This window comes from Toxotes jaculatrix, chromosome 6, assembly GCF_017976425.1.
Source record: "Toxotes jaculatrix isolate fToxJac2 chromosome 6, fToxJac2.pri, whole genome shotgun sequence".
Taxonomy (NCBI): domain Eukaryota; kingdom Metazoa; phylum Chordata; class Actinopteri; family Toxotidae; genus Toxotes; species Toxotes jaculatrix.
The window spans coordinates 17,578,327-17,593,849 of record NC_054399.1 but is presented as its reverse complement, the minus strand read 5'-3'; the positions used below and the strand labels follow the sequence as shown (position 1 = coordinate 17,593,849).

The following is a 15,523-nucleotide window of genomic DNA, read 5'->3' as shown; positions in this document are numbered from 1 at the left end:
CATCATAGTGCTATGATAGAAGGGTTGTTGGAGGAGGGGATGAGGAGGAAGATTAAGATGTCCATCTGTTGCAGAACAGTTAGCTCAGATCAGCATGTGGAGCTGCTCATTGTTATGATGCTTATGCTTATGCTGTCCCTTAAATGAAAAAAGGCAATTGATTAGCAAATAAAATTTTTGTAGAAGAAACTAGATCTTTCCATCTCATGGTTGTATGCTTCAGGCAGCCAGTCGAGTAGCAGTCGTCCAGATTATTTTAATATATAAAGATTTTGAAGGAATTTAATAAAAGGTTGTTATTATTATCATTGTGTGTGTTTTATCATAATTACTGTATGAGTTTTTGAGCTATGGCCAAATATGTGTGTGAGGTTAAGGTGGCCTTGACCTTTGACCTTTGATGACCAAATTCTAATTAGTTTATCCTTGAGTCCAAGTGGACTTTTGTGCCAGATGCAATGAAATTCCCTCCAGGCATTCCTGATATATCGTGTTCACAAGAATGGGACAGACAGACAGACAACCCGAAAACATGATGCCTCCGGCCACGCCTGTCGCAGGCATGGAGGCATAAAAAAAAAACAGTACACAGTGTGATAGATGTGAATCAGCCAACAGAGTCAGCTGGGGGCAGACGAGTAAATACTGCTGGGTCACTGTGGTGTTTACAGACAGTCTAACTCTGACTGACTGACTGAGTCAGTGATTGAATCACTGAATAAGTGTGTTAACCTTTGGATGCATGAGGTCTTTTGCATCTAAAAGACCTTTAGAAAAGCAACGATTCCCGTTACTTTAAACCTTTCCTGTAGTCTTTCCACTATATAGATTTGTTTCTTTGTGCCTCTGACACGTGATACTATCCCATATATTGTTGTTATTATCATGATTACTATTAGTAGTAGTAGAAGTAGTAGTTGTGGTTCTTGTTGTAGTATTAGTATTAGTATTGTGATGTTTAATCATTTAACTCCCTTTTGGATCTACAATTACATATAACATGCTTGCCAGCTTTTTTTTGTTTGCTTTTCATACTTGATTTCAAATATCTTTTGAATGTATATATACAGTCATACATATACACAAGATCTATTGTGTTTTATATCAAGGTTAGATTTATTTTATTTGTGATACAGCTGTTGATAATTGGACTTCTTTCTGACACTACAGACTATAAGTGAAGAAAAGTACAATTTGCAAAGGGACTGGGACACACGGCAGTCTCATCTCTTTATTATAGCCTCAATTTTCACCCATGCTTTGCATAACTACTTGCAAAGTCTCTTATCCACATTTAGCTTTTCTGACTAAAATCTGTGATCACTGCATACTTCCTGCCACACTGACTCCTCAAATCTTTCAAACCCTCCCATCACTGTCTCTCTCATCCCTTAATCTGGCTCCTTCAGTGCTTTCCATATCCACCTCTGTGTTCTTTCAAGATCCAAACTCTTCTTTTTTCTTCCATTCTGAGCTTTATCCTCCTTTTCTGACCTCCTGCTCAATCGTTCCAAAATAAATCCCTCTTTTCATAGCACCTTCACCCTATTCCATTCTTTCACTCACCCTCCTCCTTCCTTTATTATTCTCTTTTGCAGAAAAGTTTGGGTGAATTAAGAAATCATCATCATTAGCAGTAATTTTCCAAATTACTCAAAATAACTGAGGGCAGTGGGGACTACTATGAGTTATGCTCTGTAGTCCCCATTGTCAAATCTTTCTTCTGTAACAGGGCTGTTTTAGAGAAAAAGAAAATGCAGAGACGTCTTGTCAAGATGTCCTGCTGGGCTGCTTCAACAACACAGATTGCTCCATCTTTGAAGACTCATCTAATGAACTGACAAATGCATTATATGGCTACATCAGTGACTGTGTGACACCCTCTAAGTAGATATTTCTTTATTTGAATAAAAAGCTATGGGTTTTTATTCAAATAAGGCTGTTTTTGGCACTGAGAAATAAGCTGCTGTCACAGAAAAGACATTGTGAGGCAAATCATTAACAATTTCGAATGCAACAAAAACCACAACAGGCACTCTAAGTGCCGGTAATGCTTCTCACTTTCCCTCTGATATTAATAACCTGTGTGATTTGTCCAGGTCAGCTCCTACAACTGACATGATTTTAAAGTGCTTTGTAGACAGACCCAGGGAAGCAAAGGTTCAGGATCAGTCATTAATATTGGCTAGATGCTTGCTACAAAAGCCTTACACCCCAGTGTCACTTTAAAGGCTATTTTTTATTTTATTTTCCCGCTTCAAACGCTATTAGGAGTAAATGCAAAGGAGCACCAAACTTTTTCAAGACATGTTTGTCCCAGTTTCAAAAAACAGGGACCCCAACACTCAGTTCAGGATTCACCTCATCTTACTCTTTATATTAACACCAAAGCCCGAATTTTATAATGTATTTAAATGCCACTGGTTGTATGGAGGACTTCTTTGCAAGCAGGGCTTAATGGAGAGCTCCCTTCAAGCCTCTTATGGTTCACAGCCTTCGCCTGAAGGCAGAACAGTCCAAACAGTTGATGCAGGACATGTCTAATTCTCTGAGGTTAAAGTAAAATCTGGAAAAATTGTGTTTTTTTAAATCAACCTCATCACTCAACAGATGCCACCAGTAAACAGGGAATGCCCATTGGGAATGCCACATCCCATTTGAATTGCCTGTCACTGTAACCAGCAATATCCTTGCATATGTCTATCGTGTTGTAGTTCCTGATGTCTGAGCTCTTCATTAAATTCTTTGAAATGCATTTAGCGTTCATGATCGTCATATAGGAGTAGAGTACTAAAACAATTTACTTTTAACAGATCCATGGTTCACAAAACAAATGCAAGGTGTGCCAGAGACACTTCCTACAGACAAATTTAATGTAATATGAGCTGGCTCTCTTTGCATTTGGCAGTTCACACTGGAGCACTTCACTGGGACTGGTTCTCAGTGATATGCTTTTAAAACTTCAGTGTGACAGCAGCAGCTCCGAATCATCTGTTTGTGTCAGAGTTTTTATTTAGCAGCATCAGTGACTTTATTTTGGCCTTGATCTGCTATTTATCTGGGTTATTTTTTTGGTTTTATTGTCCTGTCTGTGGGATGTTTTTATTCTATTTTGTTTTATGTGCTTTTGTGAGTATTTTCAGCCCTGGCGGCAAACCAAACTTCCCTCGGGACAGTTAAGTTGAAGTTGAAGTTGGGGCCTCCAGACAGATAGGCATCAGAAAGATGAGAGAGACTTTTTCAAAAGACCAGTAGAAGCAAGTGGAGTGAAAGAGAAGACTAGGACAAGCTCAGCTGGGAGATGAGATCAGACTTATCCCAGCCAACATTTACCCAACTCTCACACACAGGGATAGCAGTCTTCTCCTGCCTCTTATTAGCTCATCCCATTATAGTTTCCCCACATTAGAGTGATAAAGCAGCACTTTGCAGCACTGTCTGTGCTGAGCGAAATTAGATTTGGTGGAAGAAGAAGACAGAGATACCCTCGTCTGCAGCTGAATGTCCAAACTTTTTTCACATCTACTATTCAACCTACGGATGATGTTTAAACCAAAGAAGGCACACAATCAGTTAAAGCTGAAATCAAACATTTCGAGGTGTGAGCAGTGTTTGGTTGACAGTTGTGGTTTCTCAACAAATACTTACAGATTGCCATGAAATTTTGTCTCAAAATTCATAGCCCTCCACAAATTTTAACAACCTTGGTGATTCTCTAGCCCCTGTTTAATCCATTGCTCCACCTTCGTCCTTTTTTTTTCATGACTGAGGAGCAAAGCTCAGTCATGTGTCTAGGGCTATTAGCAAATGATAGCATGCTAATGCACTAAACTAAGATGGTGAGCATGGTAAACATCATAACTAATAAACATATTAGTATTTTCATAGTAACCATGTTAGCAAGATGGTGTTAGCATTTGGTTCAAAACACCAGCCTCACAGAGATGTAAGCATGGCTGTAGACCGCTGGCTTTGTTTAATATTGCATTACTACCCATAGGTTACTTTGTTAATTAGTAGATTTTAGTTATTTAGTTTTGCTGCATATTTATTTCCTGTCAATTGACTAATGGAATTATTGTTTTACCGCCAATGTCTTTATTTTTAATGATTTTTTTCTTCCATATTTGCTTGTGTGTCCTGTTCAGTGTAGAGATAAACAAGACATACATCAAATTTGGGAGGAGAGGGAGGAGTATGATATTTTACAGTAACTCTAGTTGTGTTTATGGTATCTCATATTTTCTGATTTGTAACCGCTGTCACATTTGTGATCCAATACTGTTTCCACCGTTTTACAGCTGCTTCCAAAGACACTTTCTTTTGCTGTCTTTACCTTCATTGGAAATGAGTTTTGCTTTCTGCATAGCTGTGCACCTAGTGAGGGCAGAAAAAAATGCAGCCTTATGATCAAACACCACAGCAAAATTCAAATGGCCTAACCCTCCAGTTTTCACTTTAAACTCATTGTTCCATATATTTATACTTTTCTTGTCCTAAAGCAGGGAGATGAAGCTCCACTGCAGCAGATGGTAGGTTTCAGGCTAAGTCCACGGTTGCATTTCACTGCTGACAAAAGAGCAACGTTAATGTACTGATAATGGAAAAGCCTGGCTGTGTAAACTTCCTTCAGTGACTCCCTTAACAACAGCACAATACTTGAAAAATCTATATATATTTTTGCAGTGCAAATCTGAAGAAAACAGTCCCCACAGTCTGAGATGATGAAGCCCCAGCAGTTATCTCAAAACTGAACGTGCTTTTATATAATGCACATAATTAGCAAAAACCTACTTCTAAAGGTCAACTAATTTACAGGCCTGCATAATGCTAATCACGACATTAAACTATGCAGCACTGAAGTAAGCAGACTCACATGAGGATTAGGGGACCATCCTAAACGCCATAAGCATGAGTCAAACACCCATGTCAGTAGGTGTTCCTCCTGAAGTGCCCTCGAGCAAGACACTCAATGTTCATCCAGCTCCAGGGGCACTGACATGCTTCTGACCTTATGCAGTGGATGAACGCCAAAAAAAAACAAAAAAAAAAACAGGATGAGTATGGCAAGATGATAACTGTTAATAAAGGGCCCCCTCTTCTGGCAATTATATAGTAATACTGCCCAAACTATTCACTGATCTTACACAATTTTTTTTTTTAATCAAAAAGATGCTTTGAGTTTCTCATCTGCCACTTATACAGAATTCTGATCACAGTAAGAGATTTCTTTATTCAATTAAAAAAAAGAAACTAGAGAGCTGACGAGTTTGTTCCAAAACGACTTCGGTAAGAAGATAGGGTTGGAAAAAAAAAGATCTCTGAAGTCAGACTGGTGGAATCAGTGGTGGAAGGACAGATTCAACTTGAAGGTCCCTGCCATCATCCATTTATTGAACAGGGTTATAAAGTAAGACTTTACTGTATATCCCCCTGAATTTTATTGATATCTGAATTGAGTCAATTTCTCTCCTTACTTTTGGGAGGGACATTCATTTTTTTTTTTGTTTTTTTTATCTGTACTGGAACTCAAAGATAGAGGAGAGACACCTGAAAACAGGCCCTGCTGGATAAATGTGGTTACTTGTGAATACAATTAGGCAAGAAGGAGATTTTTGGGGGGGGGGGGGGGGGAATAAACATCTCAAATATTACAGCTTAAAAGACACCATCCATCCTGTCACTGATATTGTTGCCATGGCGTATCAAATAAATGTGAGCATGTTTGCTAATGCACAAAAGTAGTGTACTACTCATTCAAAATTAATTTAGAGTAAAGCCGCAACAAATCATTGCCCAGCCTCCCAGCAGTATTGGCCTTTTAATAACAATAAAAACAGTCCAGAAACTGCTGTGGTTTTTAGCCAAAGCAAGCATGTACAGTAGTAGGCCACTAAAAGTACAATACAATCTGTAAATACACACAAGTGAATATAACAACAAAACTCAGGTTGGACAGAAGGTTTAATCAAAATAGCTGAGGTCCACTTGTTTCACTGTTAAGAGGCCACTCTGTAACCACAACTTTCTGCAGCTGTGTTAATGCATCCACATGAAGCAGTGACACTATAAAGCAGGAGAAACTTCTTGGCTTGAATTAAAAAAAAAACAAAACTGTGGCTCGCTGTACAGCTTAACATGTTATTTATTAACCAGCATGAGAAACAGTTTTCAACTCAAACTGCTCATTTCAAATGTTAAAGTATCACTTAACAAAGGCTTTGAGCTCAAACGACTGGAAAAAAAAAATTGCATGTGCAAAAACCTACCATATGGATGTGATCACAGCAAAAGAAAAAAAAAAAAAACTGGAAAAATGTGGTGGAAAAACTGGAATTTTAATGCATTATTGGGAGAGCAGGTGCCCAAAACCTGCTGAACGAAAACAATATCCCTGTTTCAAGCCACAGCCAAATTGTGCCTGTGTGGTGGTGTGTCACCACCATGCGAGGCAGCCAGGAAGGAAACGTGATCAGTACATTCAGTTGATATTCTGCCCTCTACAATGGATAGGCCTCTGTCCGTGCAAATATCTGTAGTCCAAGAGAACGTAACCAACTCAAACCTTCAAGTTTTAAGTGAACAGTTGGTCCACTGAATGACACATCCTAGCTTCATTAACATGTTAGAAAACACACATTTAACTGTAAGCATGAAACAGCTGTAAAGTCCAGCATAATATAAACTCTTAAAAATGTAATTCAGTTTAAAACGGCCATCTGGCAGGTAAGGCCGCTCCATTTGGGAGACAAAGTCCATCCCACTGGTCCAGGCTGATCCAACGCCTGCATCCTCAGTCAAAGTCAGAACTACTCAGTGTTCTCAAAGGTGGCTGTTCGGCCATTTGGTTGAAATCCTCTGGGGGTGGTAAATGTAGAACGCAAAAGCAACCTGAAGTGTGCGGGTCCAGCATTTTTCGGGGTCAGTAGGGGTCACGTCAGTAGTTCTTTGCAAGTTTGCAAGTAAAAATCTGCTTAGCAACAGACTGTTATTGAACTCCAAAAGTCACCAAAAGTCCCAAGTGAAAGTCACTCAGCTGTTAATCACACAGACAGACTGGCAGATAGGGCTCCCTGGATAACAGATGGCCAGGTTGTGTTAGCTTATGTAACAGGTTGTCTGCGGAACAGGCTGTCTGACAGACTTGGACAGGCCGTCTCATGTAACCAGGCAAGCAGTCAGTGAGTGAAGGTGACCCTTATTCAGTCCATCAATCGTTGAGGCGACAGTCACACAGTTCCTTGTAGATTCTCTTGCGGATGCGAGGCATGTCCTCCTGACTGAACAGCAGAGGCTGCTTCACAGAGAGACGACGGCAGTACTGACAGATAAAACGACAGACACTGAGGTAAAACAATCCAAAAACACAGCTAGATTGCCATATTAAGTGTGGACAATGACAGAAGATTTTCCCCCCACTGTCTTTAGCTCCCTAGGAGACTGAGCAATGATCAAATTTGTGTAGAAACCTGCGGCAGTAAAGACAGTGGAGACACAGATCTACTTTAATTCTTTTTCTGCCAAGAAACAAGACAGATAGGGCAAAGAGAGGGGGCAAACAGGGACAGGGGACAAGGAAAAGAAATAAAAGAACTGGGTGATGAACGAGGGGTGGGAGGAGAGCTATAAAGGTGGGAAAGAATAATGACTCACCTCAAGGACAAATACGCCACAGTCGCTGTCGTTTTTCTGCTGAGGAATACCCTGAGGAGTCACCGAGTCACAGTCAAGCAGGGAGCCAGACAAAAGATGTCACAGTTAGGTTTCTGGACTTATGTACTGCATGTCTGGATTTACCATACATGCATGTATTATTTGTTTGACTTAGTAGTAAGGCAGTAACTAAGAAATTGTTGATTAAAATAAAAGAATATAGGTTCATATATGCTCATCTGGAGGAATTCCTCAGTTCAGCAACAGTGGTAAGGACCACAAAAACAGGCCTGTTCAGTCATTTGGATTAAAACAACAACTTCAGTGTCCTGAAGATATGTTCAAATTATTTCGACATCTTTAACAGGTAATTTTCTTTAGTTATTGTAATTTAGACTGTATTGAGTCTTAGGTTTATTATAATCAACTTGGCACTTAACTAACGTCCACTGTGTTTTCGGTACACAAGGTGAACACAACATTACAATCAGGGTTTAGGTGTACCTTGATGATAGTAATTTTCCAGCCTTTCTGGAAAGCTGTCTGTTCCTTCTCTCTGGCTTCAGACTGAAGGTACTTCATAATGTTCTGTTAGGGGACCACACACACACACACACACACACACACACACACACACACACACACACACACACACACACACACACACACACACACACACACACACACACACACACACACACACACACACAGAGGACAGAGTTAAGCATTAATGAAAATGATGCAAAGCTGTAGCAATTGTCCCAGCAGCAAAAACAAAAACTCAATACTTTCACATTTCCACTGTGACACAGTAAAGTTATTATGCATGTTAAACAGTTTCATCAAACATATTCAACAAACAACCTGAACTGAACCCAATCACCTACATTCACTGTGGAAATATCAAACCATTTGGTTTACAAAGGTAACACAATCAATCTTAAAGTCTCTGTGAAACATTTTCTACAAATGTGATCGGGTAAAATGAGGTAACACACTGCTTAATGGTTTCTGTTTGTTAGGGGGTAAAGTTGTAGGGGCTGGCATCCAATCAGAGGACTGTTTAACAGACTGACCGACTGTAAGGGCCTTTTCATATCAGGTACGATTGTTTCCTCTCTCCAGTCCCCCCTTGCTCAGCTTTCAGCGTGTTAATGTGCTGTTTTCCGTGCTCACAATAATCACACAGGGTTCACAATAATGAAACAAAGTGGGCTTTGGGGTCAAACGCACTCAGATCTGGACAAAAACTTGTCCATTCATAAATGAGAATGTGTGTAATTTTCTACAGCTGTGCAAAACACTACAGATGCAAATATGCAGACAATTATTAAAACAGTGGAAGTCAACATTTTGCAGCTTGTAGCTGTAGGACAGGAAATGATGGTGCAATTATTTGTCAGGGCAGAGAGCAGAAAAGCTGGATTACTGATGATCTTGTCTCATCAGCACTTGTTTGCTCCGCATAAATTCAACATCGGAAACAATGACTGACAACTCCATGGCACTGACATGCACACAAGCACTCACATCTGTGGTGTGTCTGAAGACGATGCCTTGGCTGTCATAGTAACTGATGGTTTTGGTTGCCATGGTGACCGTGACGAGAGACCAATGGATTTCTAAATGGATGGGAATTAGCAACAGCCACTTGGAGAACAGGTCAACCTGAAATAACCACACAATTAAACAGGCCGACAAGTTAGATATCCAAAATACAAAATTATACGATGTCTACTGCAAGTTATCTGGAATAACTCACACTCAACAGGAGTGCACACTGCACAAGTCACACTGTCAGGCAGTAATTGTTTTATATGTGACTAATAAACTACAGGGACAAACAAGTTCATCAGCATTTCTGTTTGGCAACAGATTACTCTATGACCTCCTTCACCCGCAAGGTCTGATGGCAAGTTAACTGGAAATGGTGGTTTCAAGGATTGCCAAATATATTTTACAGGTCACACTTTTACTTCATGTAGTTAGCGTGCTGAATTTAGACACGGGCAACCAGAAAAACGAAAAATTGCAAAACTCCAAAACTCCATCTTCCTTCTTACTTTTTTAGTCCATCTCTTCACACCATCATAACCCTTGGCAACCAGCTGTTTGTGGAAAAAGCTGTTGAAAAAATGAACCTGAATGGGAGAAATAACAACAAATTAACAAACTACACAGTCAGGATTTTATTTATTTATTAAACAACTATGTCCGAGACTCTAAAAGTGATCTAAAAAGTGGCAATATAATTTTAGACTCTTACAGTGAGCCCTTTTCATGTTTTATAAATATCCGTCTTCAGGCTTCTGGACTGCATGAAAGATTTGAATTTAAAGCTTATAATCAATCACACACTGACTCACCTTCTGTTGTGTTGCTTCCATAATGAGTTCTCCGTACATGTTGATAATCTGATGAAGAACAGATAAAGAAAGACGGAAGTGACAAGGCTGTTCAGCATCACTAAATTCAACCAATGTCATTTTTTTCCCCCTTTGAGCTGGATCCAACTTTTTAACCTGCAGGTTTCCATATTTCATAGCTGCAGTGTTTTATGAGCCTAAATTAAAAAGTGGATATCTTGTTAGCAGGCCGGACAGAGTAAGAAGATGTGCAGCAAGAAGACATTTCTTCCTAATTTACCTGGTCATTAAGCCAATTCTGTTCTTCCAGCGTGCCAAGGTCCTCCAGACTCAGGGTGTGTTTGTTATACATCACCATGAAGCCTGCAATAGGAGCAGAGGCCAGCCCCGACCTGTACCGAGTCATCTCCCCTTTGATGTCCAGTCCCCTACAACAAACACATCAAGAGGAGAAATTCAGCAGAATCTTAAACATGACAGATCTGATGTGTCTATTATATCTTCAAGGACATTTTAAGAATTATGACAGATGAGGACAGAGATGCCACAAGGTCAGAGATTAAAAATAAGATTCCCCAAAAAAAAAGGAAGGATACAAGTCTTTTAACAGACATGGAACAAATTTAGGTGCTTCTGCTTTTACACAAATCCTTCTGAACACTGTGGCAACATTAGAATAATCTGACAGCAGGGTTGATTTGATGTTATATAACACATCATCAAGTGCTAATCCACGTTTCATACTTTCTATTGATGAATTATGTAACACAGAAACGATTTAACCCCTACCCAGATGACTGTGTGTTATTTATAACACACAATGTCAAGTCGGTTGTCACAGCAAAAATCCTCCACACACAGTAAAGGAAGCATTTTATGCTTATGACAGTAGCTTCTATTCTCTATTGGGAGAAATTCTTTATATAGTTTACTTTGACCAACCAACCAACAACGTGACCTTTATTCTGGTCAATTGAAGTAACATACAGATAAACCTGCAAACACTGTATTATGATGAACTCATAGACTAGGTCTTAACAACCTGAGGTGAACCATCTGTGACTCAAAAATTAAAAATCAAACACAGTTTCCTGTGTAGAATTGAAGACTGTTCTTACTAAACCATGTAAATATGGTATGAAAAAAATAAATGTGTCTTGGTTGTGTTGTTTCTGTTTGTGTCTGTCTGATTGTGAATGTTTTCCTGTTCTCAGTTCACTCTTAAAAACAACTTCAATCTCAACAAGACTACCTGATTAAACAAAAATTAAATAAAAATAAAAATAAATAAACGTTGACTTGTTGACAACTGTTGTGTGAACGGCTGGATTCAGGCAGATTGTGTGTCTGTGGTAGTGTGTGTTTGTGTGTGTGTGCGCTAACCGTTTTCTGAGGTCAGAGTTGCCGTTCTTCTTCAGGTATTCCAGGACGTCTGTCTCACTGAGAGGAATGAAACTGCCATACTTCATATAGAAACTCTCCAGAAAATCTGAAACAGAGCAAATCGTTCTAACATGATTTACCAGTATTGTTGAACAGATGAAGTTTTGCTTTCTTTCATGTTAAAACCAAAATTCAAAAAACTGATTCTGAACCAACCAACTGTAATTTTATCACACTGAGGCCTGTGTATTGACAAATGCAGGCAGTGTAAATGCAGCACATGTTTGTGGGTTAAAGTTCAGTGATATACGAGCTTCTGATATTTTCACGTCCTTTTACAAGAAAGCTTTAGTCTTGTTGATACATGTTTCACCTGAAAGCATTAGTGGTGCCAACAACATGCTCACTCACAACAAAACACAAAACTTTATCCTATGGTGAACGGATAAATCCAGATGTGCAAAGCTTGTACAGACTTACCCAAGAACACTCAGAGCTGTGATTGCTGCCAAAAAGGCTTCTGCATTAAGGGTCTCAATACTTTTGTAAATAAAAGATTTCGGTTCTTAATTTTTCATAAATATGCATGAATTTCTAAAAATGTGTTTCACACTTGATCCATTTAGACTTAAATCTGCAGCACAAGTGTACAGTGTACAGTGTACATCAGATTTCTGTCCTGAAAGCCAAAATAATATTAGCATTCAGGCTCAGCATGAGGGCCATATGACCAGGACAGAGCAATTCCAAATATAAAGCTTAGAACACAAGTTATTGCAGTTTCTTTGTATTATGCAAGATTAAATGCTTTAATTATGCATAAACGCAGGTTTAGAGCAAGTTTGTGTTTTGTGGACGAGGCCACATGTTTGATGGACACTGCATGACAGGAAAAGTGCTGATATCTTCAGCAGTTACTTCTTTCAGTTTGTAATTGTCTAAAAACATCAATAATTTACCAGGCTTTGTTTTAACAAAGTGAGAGGATGATGAATATATTAATGCAGAGGCATAAAGTGGAATTGGGTGCTACAAAACACATCCTACCGTGGACCATGTCAGTAAGCTGCTCCAGGCTTTCTTCGTCCTGCATCTTTCCATCCACTTCTACCCCTTCTGTCTGACCCTCACCCGACATTTCACCCATCTCCTCCTTCTCCCAGGTTCCTGGCTGACAGTACAGCCTGTGGTCTCTTAATGCCCAGTGGTGCTGTGTGCTGCACACTGTAATAGGGCCATGGTTTGGATGAGAGGTTTCAACGTCCATGGGTGTGGATCTGTGGTCATTGTCTGTTGGTGTGGTGACTTTTCCATTGGACAGAGTTACTGGTAAAGAGACTTGGTCTGTTTTGTCAGGGGTCTGGTCCACCTGCATCTCAGAGTCAAGGTCCTTGGGATTTCCTGACCTTGAAGCAGGACCTGGCTGCCGTGATATGAATAGCAGTCCATTTCCCAGTTCACTCATGAGCATGTTGTCCTCTTTAGCCTCCCCTTCAGGTTCAGAGTCAGATAGGTTCACTGTGTCTCCATTTCCAAACGGAGACTTAACCATCATGCAGTCAGTTTGCTTCCCATGTTCCATTTTTGCATCTTTGTTCTCCTCCTGACTCTGCACTACCACTGATCGAGCCGGGGCATCCATTTTCGAACTGATGAAAACACAACCCCCACCTCCCCTCTTTATTCCAGGTTCTACTTTCATTTTTGATGCAAATGTGGCTCCCATCATTCCCCTCCCTCCCCTTCCTCTACCCTTAACTACTGATGCTCCTCTGCCTGCCATTCCTGACAATATCATCTCCACATCCTTGCCGTCCCCAACTCCTCTTCTTCCTTCTCCAGTAACCCCTGTCCCCTCATTCAAGATGTCCTCTTTTTTCTGTGCATCCCCTGTCTCTGGAGCAACACAGTTCATTACTGGTCCATCCTGCAGGGATGTGACAGATTGGGGAACGGAGGTTTGTGACTGAGTATCAGCCCGTACTACAGTCATTTGCAACTTCTCATATCTGTCATCTTCATCCTCTGCTTCCTCTAAATTCTGCTTGGTCAAATCAAAACTCTTGATACATGTCAGCTGGCTCCCCAGTTTTCTTTTTGGGGTGTCCACGACATCCCTAACAGCCCCCCTCGCTCTCCCTCTTCCCTTCCCCCTCCCTCTGCCTGAGGTGACATTGTGTCCAGTGCTGTTAGGTCCACAGCAGTCACAGGCTTTAGGAGTCCTCTTCCTGCCTGATGTACGGCCATTTACTGGGCCCTGAGCAGGGGTTGGTGTCTGTGTAGAGGACCAGGAGGATGCTGGCCTTGAGTTAGTTGTAATTGCTTTAGCTGGGATTACAACAGGGGGTTCTGCATCAGCAGGAGATGGAGTAGAGGGCTGCGTCAAGCCTGAGTCTGAGGTAAGGTCTGCGCTGAGGACTTTGGCAGGGGTCTGGGTTAGGTCCTGACTAGTGGTATCTCCAGGGGGAGGCACCAGAGGAGGTGCTACTTGCAGAGGAGGTGCTGTAGCAGGAACAGTTAAATGAGGAGATGCAGAGCCGCTGTGAACCATGACGTCCTCCTTTGGCTCTCCAACCCCATCCCCAACACCTCCTCTCCACAATCCTGTCCTCTCCTGTCTTTTGGTCCAATAGATTTTTAGGTGTTGTGGTTTCTTCTTTCCGTAACTTTTACCCTGACACTTCCCTGTGTAGAAAAGAAGTCGTTCTCAAGCTTTTCCCACGATAGAGGTAATGACGACAGCAGACTATATCATGGCAGGTTGCACTTGTTCCTCAGTGGTATCTAGACTTTGTGGAATAATAACCCCACCATGGTATCCTAATTAGAGCGACTGAAGAAGTGGAAACAGAGGAAGAAACAGGGAGAGAGAAAAGGAACCAATGAAAGAAATGTCAGTAAGTTCTCCAGTTTGATCGATGATTAAATCTTGTTGCTGTTTAAATGTGCAAGACATGACTCAAGCTTCATCTCGGAGTTCACCAAAACTACAGAGTAAATGATGCAAAGAAAAACAGAGCAGGGTAGTTGTTTAAAATGACTCCACCATCTTTAGATAACAAGGTCAGAAATGCATCAGTACAGCATCTTAACTGCAGGTGAGATTTCAACTGTAAAACAACATCCGATAGCCAGCAGTCCATTTCTCTGCTATTCACTGTAAGGAAATAATAAACACTGATTTCGAAAACTAAACCTGATTTGTACAAAACACTTCAAACAACATTTATGTATAATATTTAAAATGAAGTGCCCCTTTAATCTGGCCCTGATATTGTTGGGGTTCATTAACACCATTAACAGGTGGTTCGCTGTTCAGAAGTGGTTCATTGTGGTTTTAGCTCGCAGTTAGCTCTCTTCTCAAACAAAAATAGCACGAATGAATGCACAGCACGAAGCAGTTACTTTGCTGACAAGTTGTGCTGCCTTTTGAAGTAACGTCAGAGGCTCCTTTTCAAAGAATGTTACTTGGTTAAGATTAAAATCTCATAGTTAGCTTTCCTCTGCAGCAGAGCAGCAAAACTTGACAATTCCTGAACGTAGGTAAATTATTTAGTAGCATTTTTGACAAAGACTGCTACAATTGCCAAAATCAACTAAGTTAATAAGTTAAAATAGGGAAGCGGTAGCTAAGCTTATCTAACATTGAGCGTCGGGCTACCGGAGCATGTCCACACATCATTTAAGAACACAAAGTATCAATAGGTGATTTAAGTAAGTCTAATATGGCATTTCACAAAGTTTTACTTGAATTAGTAATTCCATTGCTGCTAGCTGAGCTAGCTAGCTGCTGCCAAACAGACGACAACACAAAGCAACGATTACATACATTTCCTCCATTTTCAGTAGGAAGTTAAAGGCGTCTGAAGACAAAGAAGAAGCTGCGACTCAGTGTCTGAAGCGATTTGGAGGAAAGGCGAAAACCATGACGAAAAGTTGAAAGAAAAATCAGTACACGGCAGCTTGTCTAGGAAATAACAAACTGAGTTTCTCCTGACCACGATTTGAAGAAACAACAATCCAAGCTGTAGTCGCTCATTGATTGCGTCATGGCGTCGACCTCTACTTCGGCTACGTCCGACACTCTCCCGAAGTCAAAATATCAAGATCCCTCTTCCTAC

At 40.5% G+C, this 15,523-nt stretch overlaps 1 protein-coding gene across 1 annotated transcript; it reads right to left on the bottom strand.

The window, feature by feature from the left end:
• Positions 1-5,299: 5,299 nt before the first annotated feature.
• Positions 5,300-15,423, bottom strand: LOC121183701 (sentrin-specific protease 5-like). The gene is made up of 10 exons (XM_041040877.1): positions 15,232-15,423; positions 12,450-14,235; positions 11,403-11,508; positions 10,300-10,447; positions 10,020-10,067; positions 9,717-9,794; positions 9,184-9,321; positions 8,158-8,241; positions 7,654-7,704; positions 5,300-7,321 (listed from the first exon to the last, which is right to left on the bottom strand). Exons 2-10 carry the CDS (start codon positions 13,951-13,953, stop codon positions 7,211-7,213), a joined length of 2,268 nt encoding a protein of 755 aa, XP_040896811.1. The 5' UTR covers positions 13,954-14,235; positions 15,232-15,423; the 3' UTR covers positions 5,300-7,210.
• Positions 15,424-15,523: the final 100 nt, after the last annotated feature.

Coding starts and splice junctions, on each gene's coding strand:
- LOC121183701 (XM_041040877.1), bottom strand. CDS start 13,953: ATGGTTCACAGCGGCTCTGCATCTCCTCATTTAACTGTTCCTGCTACA. Junction 10,448..11,402: donor AACTCTGACCTCAGAAAACG/GTTAGCGCACAC, acceptor TGTTTGTTGTAG/GGGACTGGACATCAAAGGGG. Junction 9,322..9,716: donor TGAAGAGATGGACTAAAAAA/GTAAGAAGGAAG, acceptor TGGTTATTTCAG/GTTGACCTGTTCTCCAAGTG.